This window comes from Electrona antarctica (genome assembly GCF_951216825.1).
Source record: "Electrona antarctica genome assembly, chromosome: 8".
In the NCBI taxonomy this organism is placed as follows: domain Eukaryota; kingdom Metazoa; phylum Chordata; class Actinopteri; order Myctophiformes; family Myctophidae; genus Electrona; species Electrona antarctica.
The window spans coordinates 1461797-1477032 of NC_136789.1; the positions used below are offsets into that span (position 1 = coordinate 1461797).

At 42.8% G+C, this 15236-nt stretch overlaps 2 protein-coding genes across 4 annotated transcripts in view; one reads left to right on the forward strand and one right to left on the reverse strand.

Annotated features, from left to right (window-relative positions):
- Nucleotides 1-15236, reverse strand: part of nrg2a (neuregulin 2a) — a gene marked incomplete at its 5' end in the record, with an annotated part of 194291 nt that overhangs the window by 171970 nt on the left and 7085 nt on the right. The window contains one exon of one of the 2 annotated variants that reach the window (XM_079508339.1): nt 15082-15208. The exons of the other annotated variant lie outside the window; for it this stretch is intronic. Coding sequence (XP_079364465.1) covers nt 15082-15160 — 79 coding nt within the window. The remainder of the gene's footprint in view (nt 1-15081; nt 15209-15236) is intronic. 2 annotated transcript variants of the gene reach the window in all.
- Nucleotides 12326-15236, forward strand: part of LOC306928323 (uncharacterized protein) — a 35083-nt gene continuing 32172 nt past the window's right edge. Inside the window, exons 1-2 of one of the 2 annotated variants that reach the window (XM_079508344.1) lie at nt 12326-12412; nt 13385-13913. In XM_079508344.1, coding sequence (XP_079364470.1) covers nt 13739-13913 — 175 coding nt within the window. In that variant the 5' untranslated portion in view covers nt 12326-12412; nt 13385-13738. Of the gene's footprint in view, nt 12413-13067; nt 13257-13384; nt 13914-15236 lie in introns of those variants that run through there. The other variant, XM_079508343.1, reaches the window with a different exon arrangement.

Below are 15236 nucleotides of genomic sequence, written 5' to 3' on the forward strand. Positions count from 1 at the left end.
TGATTGTACTTATTTTCTGAAAGACAATCCGATGACGTAAAACACATTTTGTCATAACTCAGCTTATTTTACACCTTGAAAGATGTACTTTTTGCAACAAGAAATACAGAATGATGATTTTTAACATTCCATTCCAACAACTAGTACATGCTGAAGAATAAAGTGTTGCTTTGCTCTCTGTTCATCTGGACTATGCAATATGTAATCAACTTTCTGGAATTACACAATATTCCCATATGTTTATTTGAAAAACATGCCTTTCTCAGATATTGTAATTCAGGTATGCATAGTGAATACATAAATTAATACTTATAATACCATGTTGCTATTGAGCTAATTATTAGTTTTGTAAGTTCTGAGCAGGAGTGCTGAATTGGATGATTGAAAGCCCTATTAGCTATTATCTTTGTTTCCTACTCAACAAATGGAAAGAGGACTGCTGATTAGTGATGATGCCTTTGGCCCAGGTTCTATGGTAACAGGAAGGTTAGAGCAGCAGTCACTAACACCAGGTTCTATGGTAACAGGAAGGTTAGAGCAGCAGTCACTAACACCAGGTTCTATGGTAACAGGAAGGTTAGAGCAGCAGTCACTAACACCAGCCCAGGTTCTATGGTAACGGGAAGGTTAGAGCAGCAGTCACTAACACCAGGTTCTATGGTAACAGGAAGGTTAGAGCAGCAGTCACTAACACCAGCCCAGGTTCTATGGTAACGGGAAGGTTAGAGCAGCAGTCACTAACACCAGGTTCTATGGTAACAGGAAGGTTAGAGCAGCAGTCACTAACACCAGCCCAGGTTCTATGGTAACAGGAAGGTTAGAGCAGCAGTCACTAACACCAGCCCAGGTTCTATGGTAACGGGAAGGTTAGAGCAGCAGTCACTAACACCAGCCCAGGTTCTATGGTAACGGGAAGGTTAGAGCAGCAGTCACTAACACCAGGTTCTATGGTAACAGGAAGGTTAGAGCAGCAGTCACTAACACCAGCCCAGGTTCTATGGTAACGGGAAGGTTAGAGCAGCAGTCACTAACACCAGGTTCTATGGTAACGGGAAGGTTAGAGCAGCAGTCACTAACACCAGCCCAGGTTCTATGGTAACGGGAAGGTTAGAGCAGCAGTCACTAACACCAGGTTCTATGGTAACAGGAAGGTTAGAGCAGCAGTCACTAACACCAGCCCAGGTTCTATGGTAACGGGAAGGTTAGAGCAGCAGGTTCTATGGTAACGGGAAGGTTAGAGCAGCAGTCACTAACACCAACACCTTGCCACTAGAGGGCTCACACTAAGGGACCAATGAAAGTGATGGGGATATTATCTTAATACATCTATGGGATTTGCTAAAACAGTGGTTCTCAAACTGTATAAGAATTAGGTTTATCTGCTATGCATCCTCAGTTCCTCACATAAAAAGAATAACTTGTATCTTAAAAATCACACTTGTGTGAAGTGAGGGGCGCTCTTATCATCATACATCACATGCCGTGCTCAGCCAATCAAATTTGTCATTGGCGGCCGGAAAATCACTTTTGACGTCTTCACTTTTATCCTCAATAAGTACTTTGCTCAGCTAATCAAATTATCACTATGGGGTGATCAGCCAATCATCAGCCAATGTTTGTGTTCACACAAACCCTCAGAGCTGGACATAGGAGGGGCCAGCACCCCTCAAAAGGTACTTATAAACTCTTACATAAATGTACCGACATAGGACAATGTTTACACTCTCAGTTGATTTAACAGTCCAGAGTTTGCTGGGAACACATACACTGTTATATAATAGTGAGTGTGTATTGTGTACAGTATATTCTTTTATTTTAGTGTTGTTTATTATTATGTTTATTATATCTGAACTGTTCATAGCCCACCAATGAGATGCAGAGTGAGACGCCTAAAATTGTGCCATCGTATAATGAACATTAGTGAGGATTGGAATAATTATATAAAGATTGAAAGTGGGTGAAGTGCTCATTTAAGAGTTTGTGGATTAATGCACTCAATGGATCCTCACAAGCATGCAGTCAGTGTATATTAACGCAACACACATGTTGCATTATGCATATGAAAGAGTGTTTGTCTTCATCCATGTCTGTAAGTAAATAAGTGATAAGTTAATGTGATTGATTTAATGTTTGCGGGAAAAAATCACCACCTCTCTCTTTCTGATAGTGTGTATAGCTTCCCTGTTCTGTGATTTAGTGTTATATGGCATAATGATAGAATATGTTGTTTCCTAGCTAACATTTTTACAGGCAATCCACCTTTTGACCACTAGGGGGTACTATTTACTAATAAATATAAAGCTCAAATGCCAGCTGAGTAGTCAGAGTGCCACAGTTTGTCCCCCAAAAGCTTTTCAATATTTGCAGAAAATGTCTACGGCTATAGAGTTTCACATTTTGTTCTAAAATATAAGTGCCACCTGTTAATATACCCATCATGAACGTAGAAGCTGATAGGTAGGCTATGCAATTTATTTTTTTATTTTTTGCCCTGCTAGTCATATTCATCCGTCCGTCCGTTAACCACATTGGTCTTAAACAACATAAGCAAAATAAAAGGAAGTGCAATGCATGTACAGTATTTCCCCCAAAGCCTGATGGCTTCCCACTGCAGGCCGTGTCCTCAGAGCATGTGCAGACCAGCTGGCAGGAGTGTTTGCTTTTGTTATTTTCAACCTCTCCCTCTCCCTTTCCCAGGCTGTGTGCTTCAAGATGACCACCCCAAGAAGAACACAAGATACAGTATCATGTCTCAACGACTGGAGACATGTCACACGTACCTCTGCTTTAAGAGGTTGGTGAGGGACTGCATTTGCTCCTCTCTGCCTGCCACACTGGACCCATGGCAATTTACATAGTGTCAAACTAGATCCACTAACGATGCAATTGCCATGGCTCTTCACACCACCCTTTCTCACCTGGAGGTGAGGAATAGTTGGACATGAATGTTGTGCTCCGTGCACTACAGCTCGGCATTGAACAAAATAGTTCCTGCCAAGCTTGACACTAAGCTAAGACATGTGGGTCTGCGACTCTGCGACACCTGACCATGTGCAGCTGGATACTGTCTGGACTTAGCCAGGAGGTCAGAATGGACAACATCACATCAGACACACTGACCTGAACAGGGGAGCCATCAAGGATACTCACCACCCCAGCCACAACCTGTCCATGCCACTGCAGTCAGACAGGCTATGCAAGTGATACCATGTAACAAAAGCCATATGACCAGAGTCAGACTATGGAACAGTTTCCACCTGTCAGGCTGCCATACGAACAAGCACTAAGCGACATAGGCCGCCATAGAGGCATTAGCACTTAATTTATGCAATACATGTCTTTGATTACACTCCACTGCTGCAGCACTGTCAATATGACTTAGAGACTGTGATATTATTCACAGGGGGGGGGGGGGGGGGGGGGGTAGGTCCTGCCAGTTCTAAATGCCATGCACATGAGCACAAGTTTGTCCGTTCCCCCACTTTTGGCCAAAATCAACCATTCATGGCACGCTATCTGACAGGAATAATCACCCTCCCTCAGGCTTGGTGGTCTGAATTTGACCCAATGAGTGACACGGCGTGAGTGAACAAGGATGGCCCGGCTGCATATAATTGGGGTGTGTAACCTGTTGTTGAGGGGCGTTAGGTTTAATGTTTGTTTTTAGTTAAACAAACATTAAAAAAGCCATTGACAATGGACAGAGTTGTTAATGTTTGTTTAGTCGCCAACACAAACATTAAATGCCATTAACAATAAAGAGAGTTTAATGTTTACATCACCTAATCATAGCAGCATGAGTTAGACTTTAATATATTAGTGCCCCTCACTTCACACGGGTGTGATTTTTGTCTCAGTAAGACAGCCCTCCCCCTATCCACAAGGAGGAGCAGTGAGCCCAGTGTCTGTGACATCATGGACACTGCTAAAATCTAAAACCACATATTACACACAAAGACCCCAGGAAAGTGTTAAGTCTAAACGTCAATAACATGTATCTTTTTGCAAAAAGTGTGAAGTGTCCCTTTAAGTAGCCTACTGCTACTGCTAACGAGATACGACGAGACAATAGTATTAAGAATGACTTCAGGAAGAGACGCCAATACAGGAACCTGACAGAGATACTGAATAAACAGAATTTACAGCTGCGATATCTTTCGCACATCATCGTCAATTAATGTCCAACGCAGTGTAGCCACACCGTTGTCTCTGGTCCCACTTAGAAGAGGCCGGTGGTCTGTACAGGGGGCAGGTGGTGATTATGTGTTCTGCAGTCTGCTCAGGCTCGCCACACTTGCCAGGCCCCACTTCTTCATAGTTGACTTGAAGCAACTGACCAATACGCAGGCGGTTCAGCAGAGTCCATTGCCGGCGTGGTAGATCTCCTCCTATGATGCCATCAGTGACCCGGGGGTCACTGATGCAGCGCAGTGGATATGTGAGGGCTCAGCTGACTCCCACTACTGCCCAGTGCTTCCAGGGTGCCGCCAGCCATACGTTTATAGACAGTTCTTCAGAGACAGAACGGAGCATCTCTTGTGACGCCTTGTTGTACGGGAGGCGGGACTTGAGTTTGTTTGGCGGGTAGGCAGGGTGGGCACAGGGGTGGGCTTCAGGCAGCCGATTATAATCCGGAGAGCGTTGTTGATGGCACCATCAACCTTCTTGACATGTGGGCTCCGCGTTGGGGAACAGTATTCACGAGGCCTTGTGTGGAAATGTATAGTGTCTTAGTCTATTTATTTAAAGTCTCTATCTATCCATCCATCTATCTATCCATCTATCCATCTACCCATCTATCCATCCATCTATCTATCCATCTATCTATCCATCTATCTATCCATCCATCTATCCACCCATCTATCCATCTATCTATCCACCCATCTATCCATCTATCTATCCACCCATCTACCCATCTATCTATCCATCTACCCATCTATCCATCCATCCATCTATGTATCCATCTATCTATCTATCCATCTATCCATCTATCCATCTATCCATCTATCTATCCATCTATCTATCTATCCATCTATCTATCTACACATCTATCCATCTATCTAGATTCTATCTATCTATCCATCTATCCATCTATCTAGATTCTATCTATCTATCCATCTATCCATCTATCTATCTATCCATCTATCCATCTATCTAGATTCTATCTATCTATCCATCTATCCATCTATCTATCTATCCATCTATCTATCTACACATCTATCCATCTATCTATCTATCCATCTACACATCTATCCATCTATCTAGATTCTATCTATCCATCTATCCATCTATCCATCTACCCATCTAGATTCCATCCATCCATCCATCCATCCATCCATCCATCCATCCATCCATCCATCCATCCATCCATCCATCCATCTAGACAGGCATGTGATGGACATGTAATGGACCTCCTGCAGTGATAAAACCTCCACTGCACCCATGCACATGGGATGGTATTCTGCCTCATGTTTATTTATTGTAAACACCTTATCTGTATATTATATAACCATTTTTCCTGTTCATATTAGCATTTTGTTTTCTATAAACTTGAAGTTTATAAATATACAGCTACCGAGAGTTATTAAAGCTGCTCCAGAACAAAAAGTATTTAAACTAATAAAATGTTCTTTCTGCAGTGGTTGGAGGTGGTCTCCCTACGTGTTCACTGAGAAATGTAGACCCTGGTGTTGGGTACTAGGATGACCTGGTTGACAAGTCATACTGCCTTTTGGGTACTAGGATGACCTGGTTGACAAGTCATACTGCCTGTTGGGTACTAGGATGACCTGCGGTTGACAAGTCATACTGCCTGTTGGGTACTAGGATGACCTGGTTGACAAGTCATAATGCCTGTTGGGTACTAGGATGACCTGGTTGACAAGTCATAATGCCTGTTGGGTACTAGGATGACCTGGTTGACAAGTCATACTGCCTGTTGGGTACTAGGATGACCTGGTTGACAAGTCATACTGCCTGTTGGGTACTAGGATGACCTGGTTGACAAGTCATAATGCCTGTTGGGTACTAGGATGACCTGGTTGACAAGTCATAATGCCTGTTGGGTACTAGGATGACCTGGTTGACAAGTCATACTGCCTGTTGGGTACTAGGATGACCTGGTTAACAAGTCATAATGCCTGTTGGGTACTAGGATGACCTGGTTAACAAGTCATACTGCCTGTTGGGTACTAGGATGACCTGGTTAACAAGTCATACTGCCTGAAGATCATAAGCGCATACCTCCCCAGGCCACTTCAGAATATTATAATTGCATAAAGACTGTTTTGTCAGTTGATGTCAATTAAGACAAGTCAACAGGATGGAATGATTTAACACACATAAACACAGACTGAACTGAAGTACTGCAAAAGTTACATATATCTCCGTACCACACAGTCTAAAACAAATTTCACAGAACTTACATTTAGGGGTGTAACAGTTAATCGGACTAATCAATTTGATCAATTATAAAATATCGATAATTTAATAAAATAATCAATTACTAATCTATTGCCATTTTGGGCTTGTCATTATTTGTGAAACGTTTCATAAAATATAAAAAATAGTAAAAATCTCACAAGCTCACAATGTGGCTTGTGCAAGAGCACAAACAGAAGGCATTATATATCTTTAGCAGCAGTGTCAAACGTGCATAGAAGCAGAATCACTTCTCAATTTGACTTGTCTATGTACATTGTGCAAATAACATTTCAAGCTGCTGCTCAGGAGTCGTTTTATGTCGTCATTTGTATTTTTTTAACATGTCCGCATTCAGGGCTCTGACAGCCGCAGGGAAAACAAAACCGTTTCTGAGCCTTGAGCCCTGGGCTGTGAGACCCCTCCAGGGATTTACATTTTGCATTTTGACAAACAAATAGTTTGTCCTTCATTATTCTTTTTGTCCTACTCAAGCAATCTGCTGTCGTACAGTATGCGACTAAGCACCCTCTAGGGACAGGAGAGAGCTCCCTGTGGAACGCTCAGACGACCTCACCACCTTCTGCAGCACTCTCAGGTCATTGGGACCTTCTTGGGCAAAACGTTGTTTGTCACTTTGTCACCTCACAGGTTTACAGGTGTTAAGGAAGTGGGTGAAAAATAAAGCACGGGAGAGCAAATACTGTGTGCAGACAATTCCTTTCTTTACTTTGAGGTTGTTTACTTTACTTTGAGGTTGTTTGGGGGTCCAGCACTCTGGCAGTTGTCTTGTACCCAGCATTCAGACCCAGTTCTGCCAGCTTGCTATAGCCAGCCTAGTTGTGGGGGGTGGTGTAAAAGGCAGAGTTGTAATCAATAAATAACAGCCTAATGTCTCCTGTCTAACATAGCCCCCTTCTTTGTTGTTGTCAAGGTGATATAGGGCATATAAGCTAGTGGCGGCCATTTTGTGGTGCCACGGATCAAAATGACATTCATTTCCCCATAGCGATTATATTTATATTAATAATTTTAAGCCTGGAACCAAGCCATCCAGGCTCCTGGTGAATCACGACCATAAAACATTTGTCAAAACATTTGAAAACCGCAAAAAGAATATTATGAAATGTATTTAAATACTATAGTATATACATACCCATATAGTATATGATATCATTAAATATAAAAATGGACACAGAATCAAATGTTTTATAGTCATGACAGGCATCCTCTGACACACACCTCTTCACTCTTGCTTTTATTTAAAACCTGTGTTCTTGCACTCACTGTTCTGCCTGATTTGCTGCCGTTCTATGTTCTTTGCTATTGTTTTATTGTCTTAATGTTACTCTGTGTTTTTGCTGGTTTTAATGCAATTTTACGTTTTAGTTTTTCTCTTAAGCACTTTGCGCTGCATTTAGTCATGCAATGTGCTATATAAATAGTTTAAGTTTATTATTATTTATTATGATTGACCAGATGGCTTGGTTTCAGGCTTAAAATAATTTATATAAATATTTTTGGAAAGGGAAATGAATGAGCTTTCGATATGTGGAACGATAAAATGGCCGCCACTGCTATGATGTTGACCCCATAGAGCAGGGGTGGGCAACTGGCGGCCCGGGGGCCACATGCGGCCCCCACCTTCACTTAATGTGGCCCTCAGGTTAATGTCAGAATACTGAGATAATATTGGTTTCAGCTGTTTACAATTCCACAACATGCAAACATGACCCGCTTTAATTACTTACAGTCTAAATTAGTAACTCAATGCTCAACACAAGTATAATTAAAGGCATTTGAAATTACATAAAAATGTTAATTTTCAGGATTCCAATTGAAAAATAGCAAAAATTCAGGATTTAAATTCGAATATAGCAAAAATAGCCGATCTACAAGTTCAAAACGCTGCAACGCGTTTTTTTTTTTACGACAGTAATATATGGCCCTAGGGAGTGAGTGTGGAAATATAGTGGCCCTCTCCATCGTCAAAGTTGCCCACCCCTGCCATAGAGTTATATTGACCCCCACTGTTGTCCTGGGGAGGTATTTTTAGGCCACCAATACCCACCATGTTTGTAGTCCGATACACACATATATACCACCTCCTACAGTTCCACTGCCCTCTCAACAAGAACCCGGTCCGGCCACGGGCCACGCACAGGCTACAGTATATAAGTAGACCTGTCCTGCACTCATTCCCTCATTACACACATATATATATATATATATATATATATATATATTTGATACACATATATGTGTATTATGTTTATGCATGTATATTGTTTGATGTATAGATACTTGGACTTGATGCTTTCATTATACATTAGGTCTACACACCATTATTATTGATTGATTACTCATTTAGATGATCTGAAGATGGTTTATTATTGGAGTAATCTGGATTGAGCTGCTATTTATGATTTGTTTATTGGAAATGCTTATTATTATTATTCTGATTATTATTATTGACACAGAATTCAATATGTTTCTTTCGTGTACAGCAAATACCACAAGTAAACTGCCACATTGTGGCCAAACAGTCATTCCTTTATATGGTCAGCCTGGCCGGCAGCCTTGCCTGCTCACCTCTGTCATTCCTTTATATGGTCAGCCTGGCCGGTGGCCTTGCCTGCTCACCTCTGTCAATAACTATTTCCAAGAGATCTTTCAACCGACATACGCAGCCGATTACAGTACTTGCATGCTCTGCTTGCTCAAGTAATAATTCAACATAAAAGCTTTCTACATTCAATAAACGATATGGGGTTTGTAGCTGTTCTTGAGTCTGTGATGTGTCCCCGACATGGCATGATACTTGCTGAAAGCTGCAATCAGATTCCGTGTTCTGGGCTAGTGTTGTTCACTGATTGGAGACTGGAGATGACGTTAGCTTTATTTATCATGCTGATTGGCTGAAGAGGTTGTCTGTCAACATTGTAGTCCAGACTCCACTCATATGAATGGAAATGCGATTTCAAGGGTATACCAAGGCCACAAAATTCTTTGACATCGCTTTTTTGACGTCCGAAAAAGTGGATCGAGCAAATCATAAAATGGATTAATTGGGAGATCTACCATATTGCCGAATTTCATAGAAAATGACAGCACAGAACAGCCAAAACTGCTAAAAATGGAAGAAGCCATACGGAAGAAATAAGGGGTCTACGCCCTTTAAAGATAGTGTGTAACGATTTGCAGGATTTCTGGAGAGAAACTGGAGGAGTAATATCCAAAAATGTGTTTTTCAAAAGTCGGCCTCCTGGTGGCGCTATAACAGGCTGTTCTCCTGAATTTGGGGCAGAGGTTCATTGTTGGCATCCAGGGAGTGTGTGTGCAAAATTTGACATCGGCCAGGTTAACGGTGCCAGAGATTAGCTGTACACGGACGGACGGACACACACGGACGAACCCACACACACACACACAGACAGAGTGCAAAACATACTCTCTCCCCATGCCTTCTGCCTGGTGGAGACAATAATGACTATGGTCATCTGTGTGTGTGTGTGTGTGTGTGTGTGTGTGTGTGTGTGTGTGTGTGTGTGTGTGTGTGTGTGTGTGTGTGTGTGTGTGTGTGTGTGTGTGTGTGTGTGTGTGTGTGTGTGTGAGAATGAGCATAAATGGGTGTGTGGCCGTGTACGTGTTCCTGGTTTGGTAAGAGCAGCTCTCACAAGTGGAAACTTGTGAGAGCATGACAGCATGTAAAGACAATGTTTCAGTGGTTGTTCCATTTATTCATGCTCATTCTTTCAATGTTGTTGCATATACAACTGTGAGCAAACCACACCTATTACAATGCATCATTCAAATAGCTATATCACCTGTGAATGAGCACATTATCATCATTAAAGGTGTACTTTCGATTGTTTTGTGTGGAAGGAACAATCCGTAGCAAATAGCAATGATGGTGGCTCATTTTATTTACAGTAAGCAAGGTAACCTTGTTGTGTTGTGTTTGGGGGTTTAAAGAACAAACAACAAAGCAGCATTCTATGTAAAGTTAAAAATCACACTCGTGTGAATTGAGCAGTGCCTTTTATCATGATGATGATGTATGATGATGAGAAAGTCGTCATGCATCAGACAATCAAATCAAATCATTCAGTGCTACAAACACATTCCGTGCTCAAACAGACACACACACAAAGCTGTGCATAGGAGCGGCACCGCTCAAAAACACTACAGCCAGCACCCCCTATGGACACCAATCCTAATGCAGGTGCCCAGTCTTCCTGGCGCCCAGATTTCCCTAGTGCCCACTCTTCTCCAACCCACAGTGCCCACTATTCTGGGTGCCCACACAGCGAGGGCAGTATTTATATCAGCCAGATGACATTGTCATTTATGCTGATGTGTAACAATAATTTAACTCGTGTAAAATGAAACCAAATGGACTCATAAGGGTCCATTTGGTTTCATTTTACTCCCTCAAGAGTTAAAGATCTATAAGGGTCCATTTGGTTACCAACTCTCCATTTAACTGGGGACCATCCGGAACCCTCTCAAGGACCACTGGTGGTCCCTGGAGGTTTGAGAGAGTAGCCATTTCTGGACCCATTTCTGGACGCCATGCCTCCTACATAACCATGCCATAAACATCCCCCTCTCTCTCCCACCCAGATGTCACTAGATTTAGTGCACTGGTTTTCGAAGTGGGATCCGTGGACCAGCCAGGGGTCCTTGAGGAGGTTCCAAGGGGTCCCCAGCTATTTTATTTTTTGGCTGTTCGAAAATAGCCAATCAACAATCTCATATAGGTCGCATCGCAAAAAAAGGTTTTGAAAAAGGTATTTTCAAGTTGGGGGGAGTTCCTGGTACAAAATCTTGTCAAATGGGGGTCTTCAGCAAAATATGAATTTGGGGGTCCTTGACATTCTTTTTTTGAGTGGTGTAAACCACTCCTACAACTGGCTTTTGTGTGCATAAAAAAATGACCATGGTTGCTATGTTCAAAATAATTTCTGACGTAATTAAATCACACCCGGGTGAACTGGATGACCGTAGCAACCGTGGTCATTTTCTCTGCACAGAAAAAGCCAGTTGTGAAATCACATCCGGGTGTGATTTCATTACGTCAGATCAGAGCTGATCAGGCTACATAATACCTTACCTTATTTCATTACGTCAGACATTACGTCAGACCACAGCTGATCATGCTATATAAAACCTTACACCACTCAGTTCACACGGGTGTGATTTTTTTATAACCACTGCTTTATATAGATTCTAGATAACCTGTTAATTGTTGTCCTATTTACTTGGTAGCACTTGTGACCGTATCTTGGGCACACCTTACACTTTATCCCTAAACCGTTGCCACATTTTACTATTTTGTAAAACATTTTAAAATAGTTCAACTAGCCGATCTACATCGACACGTTGTGAACTTGTAGATCGGCTTTTTGAAATAGTTTTTCATATATAGTAAAAAATGAGTAAAAAATACAAATACGTTTAGGGATAAGGGGTAAGGAGTGGCGCAAGATATAGCCCCTAATCTTCTTAGTGCTCTAAGTGCTTTCTATCTAACCTAGAACTTTGTCGTTTATCGGGTAGGCTATATACAAACATTATGTTTTGATAATGTGTGGTGGTGAGTGAGCATGGGAAAATAAATCTGAGTTAGAGTTTCTTCTATTGGCCAATTAAGTTCCTTTGCACATACATGGACTTTTACTTAGTCATTGAAAGCATCAACACATGACAGAAAAAAAGATTTAAAGATCAGGTTCTCTTTTGGTGTGTTCCTTTTTGAGAACGAGAGGGAGAGAGCTTGAGAGAGAGAGAGCTTGAGAGAGAGACAGAGAGAGAGAGAGAGAGAGAGAGAGGGGGAGAGAGAGAGCTGAGAGTTGAGAGTTTATGGAATGCTGTGATGTCATCAGTGCAGTCAAACACACACAAAAGACAAGGAGGAACCCACAAGCAGCCCTCTAGTTAGCATACATAGTCTGCTGCTGCTGTGAGGAACGGAGCTCTACATCCCACTGTGAGTACTTCCTCCTTTTCACAAATTCTACCCTTCTCACTTCACACACCCCCCCCCTCCCCCCTGTGTTATCTATCACTCGCTTTCTCTCCCCTGTTCCCCCGTTACTGTACTTCTTTGTTTATATTTTGTACACTTCGTCATTAGGAGAATGTATTCCGTATTCCATCAGTGTGATAGTTTCTGTCTCAAGACAAGCCCTGCCCCCCCCCCCTCCTCAAGTGCTGCCTGCCATAGATGTATGTCTATGCTGCCTGTGGGGGAAGCCATTGTTGTGCCTCTAGCTACTGCGATTGGAGGAATCCACTGAGCCCCCACCACCACCACCACCCATCACCCTTGGGCTGAGACGCAATCTGACTCATGTTGCCCAGGGCTTTCTGCAGACCCTTGTTGATTGGTCACAACAACCAGCGAATGACCGTGTTAAAGCAAAGAGCGACAGCTAGCAACCTCATGCATGGGCGTTTAAGGAAAGGCAACGGGGGCTGGACAGTGATGTGTGTTGAGGAGGAGGAGGAGGAGGCAGGGAGGGAGGGAGGAAGCGGGAGGGAGAGGAGGCAATGATGACAGAAGCAGTCCCATTCCTTTGGAATCTCCTCCCATTCTGGGCCAGTCAGTCTGACAGTTTGAAATGAGAGAGAGCTGAGAGAGAGAGAGAGAGAGAGAGAGAGAGAGAGCTCTTCAGCTCTTCTTCCGTATTCTTTAAGTGGGGAACGACAAAACTGCCTGTTAGGAAATAGGGGGCTTACGTGCCGAAAGAATCCGAAGAGACAAACTTCCTGCATGTAGGAACGGAAGGCCAGGGGGATAGAATGTTCAGAGGAGGACAACGCATATTTGTGTGAGAAACAGAAGTGGGATACTAGGATGGGCTCATCAACTTTAGATTGTTTTGTTGTTTAACTTCGATATCAGAGGGAACCAACTTTTGGTTTTTTAACATGTCTATTTTGTTTTGTGTTTTTTTAGAGTGTCCTAGTGATGGCCTCCAGAAACCGAAGACACTGACGTCTACAGAGGAAGGAGGGACTGCGGGGATGTATGTGTGTGAGCATGGCTGCCTGCATTGATTCAGCCAAAACACAGTAGGCATGTATGTACATGTGTGTGTGTGCTGGATATGGATAACGCAGCGATGATCAACTTCCTCTGATGACGCGTCAACGACTCAACCTCAGAGGAACAACAAACCCCAGCTACACATACAGGAGAGAGTGCCTTCTCCCTCCTTCTACTGCTTGCACTGGTGGTACCTAAGTTCTCCCATCCTCCATCTATCCATCCATCCATCCAGCCAGCCAAACAACCCACCAGGCCTCCAACATGCTGCAACAGATTCTTAAGGACATGTACATTGACCCCGATGTGCTGGAAGCCCTCAGTGAAGACCAGAAGAAGACTCTGTTCCGAAAAATGCGAGAGGAGCAGGTCCGCCGCTGGAAGGAGCGCGAGGAGAAAGTCGAGATAGAAGATCCCCTGAGAACGAAGCCAAACTCAGGTAAACCCATCCCACACATGCAGCCACCACCAGCCTGTGTTCTGTTGCTTTTAAAGCTGTTCTATTTCTTCAGGTTTTGTGGCTTGGTTTCACTTTTGGCCTTTTCACCATCTGCAATGTTTTACACTAGCCATGTTTAGTCCATTTAGACACGATGGTACATGTCCTGTGTTTGTGTTCGTGTGCGCGTGCGTGCGTGTGCGCGTGCGTGTGTGTGTGTGTGCGCGCCTGCATGTGTGCAGGCACTTACAGAACTGTTGCTTAAGTGACAGCCCTTAAAATAGGAAAAGTCCCAGGTTTCATATGCATTGCCACTACATGTCTTTGAACAAGACACTGATCTCGTACCTATACTCAGTCCAGTCTCTGGATGAGGGCAACAGCCACTAAAAAGTTAAACAATGTGCTGTACAGAAGGTTAGCATTATAGTTAACAGTACTACTGCATACTACTGCAACATTGAACACATTGAGCTGCAAGGCAACTGTGGTTTTGGTTAGTTCTGACAGACATCCTGTGCTGTTGAGAGACATCCTGTGTCTGTTGTAGCTCGTCACCCCAACAGCTGTTTGCTATAGCACGGCCACATAACAGTGAAATGGTAGTCTATAAACTAGGTTTGCGCTGTTTACATGACGTCAATTTGGCCCGGCTCGAGTGGAAAGTTTCCTAAAAGATAAGTATAGTGTTAAAAATAAGCTGCCCTACATTACCAAGTCCATCGCCGTCTCAGAACTTGAGCCCAGACATTAATAGGTACATTAAATGACACAATCAGATTTATGAAGATGGTAGAAAACCAAACACATTGGTAGTGTACTAGTTTCGCCTATAACAGTCAAAACATATGCTATAATTGTCAGATAACACAATTAATTGGGTGGCATCTTATAGTTTAATGGCTGTTAAATACCTTAGCTGTGAATAGACCTTTTTTAATGGTAAAAAAGTTAAATCAACACTTTTCTTTTTTTTTCTTTTTTACTGTAGGCTATTTTGAATTGTGTGTGTGTGTGTGTGTGTGTGTGTGTGTGTGTGTGTGTGTGTGTGTGTGTGTGTGTGTGTGTGTGTGTGTGTGTGTGTGTGTGTGTGTGTGTGTGTGCGTGCCTGCGCATGCATGTGTTTGTGTTTCTACCCCTTGGCTTGGGTTGAAATCAGCTTGTTTACTTTCACCCAAGCACAGCATATCTACAGGCCGTAGCAAGGCACAGGAATTTTCACTGGGACCAAGATGTCTGAACAGCATGGACCTCGAATGAGACGTCAGGGCTACGATGAACTAAAACATCTCCAACTAGAGAAGACAAAAGCAAAATGGATCA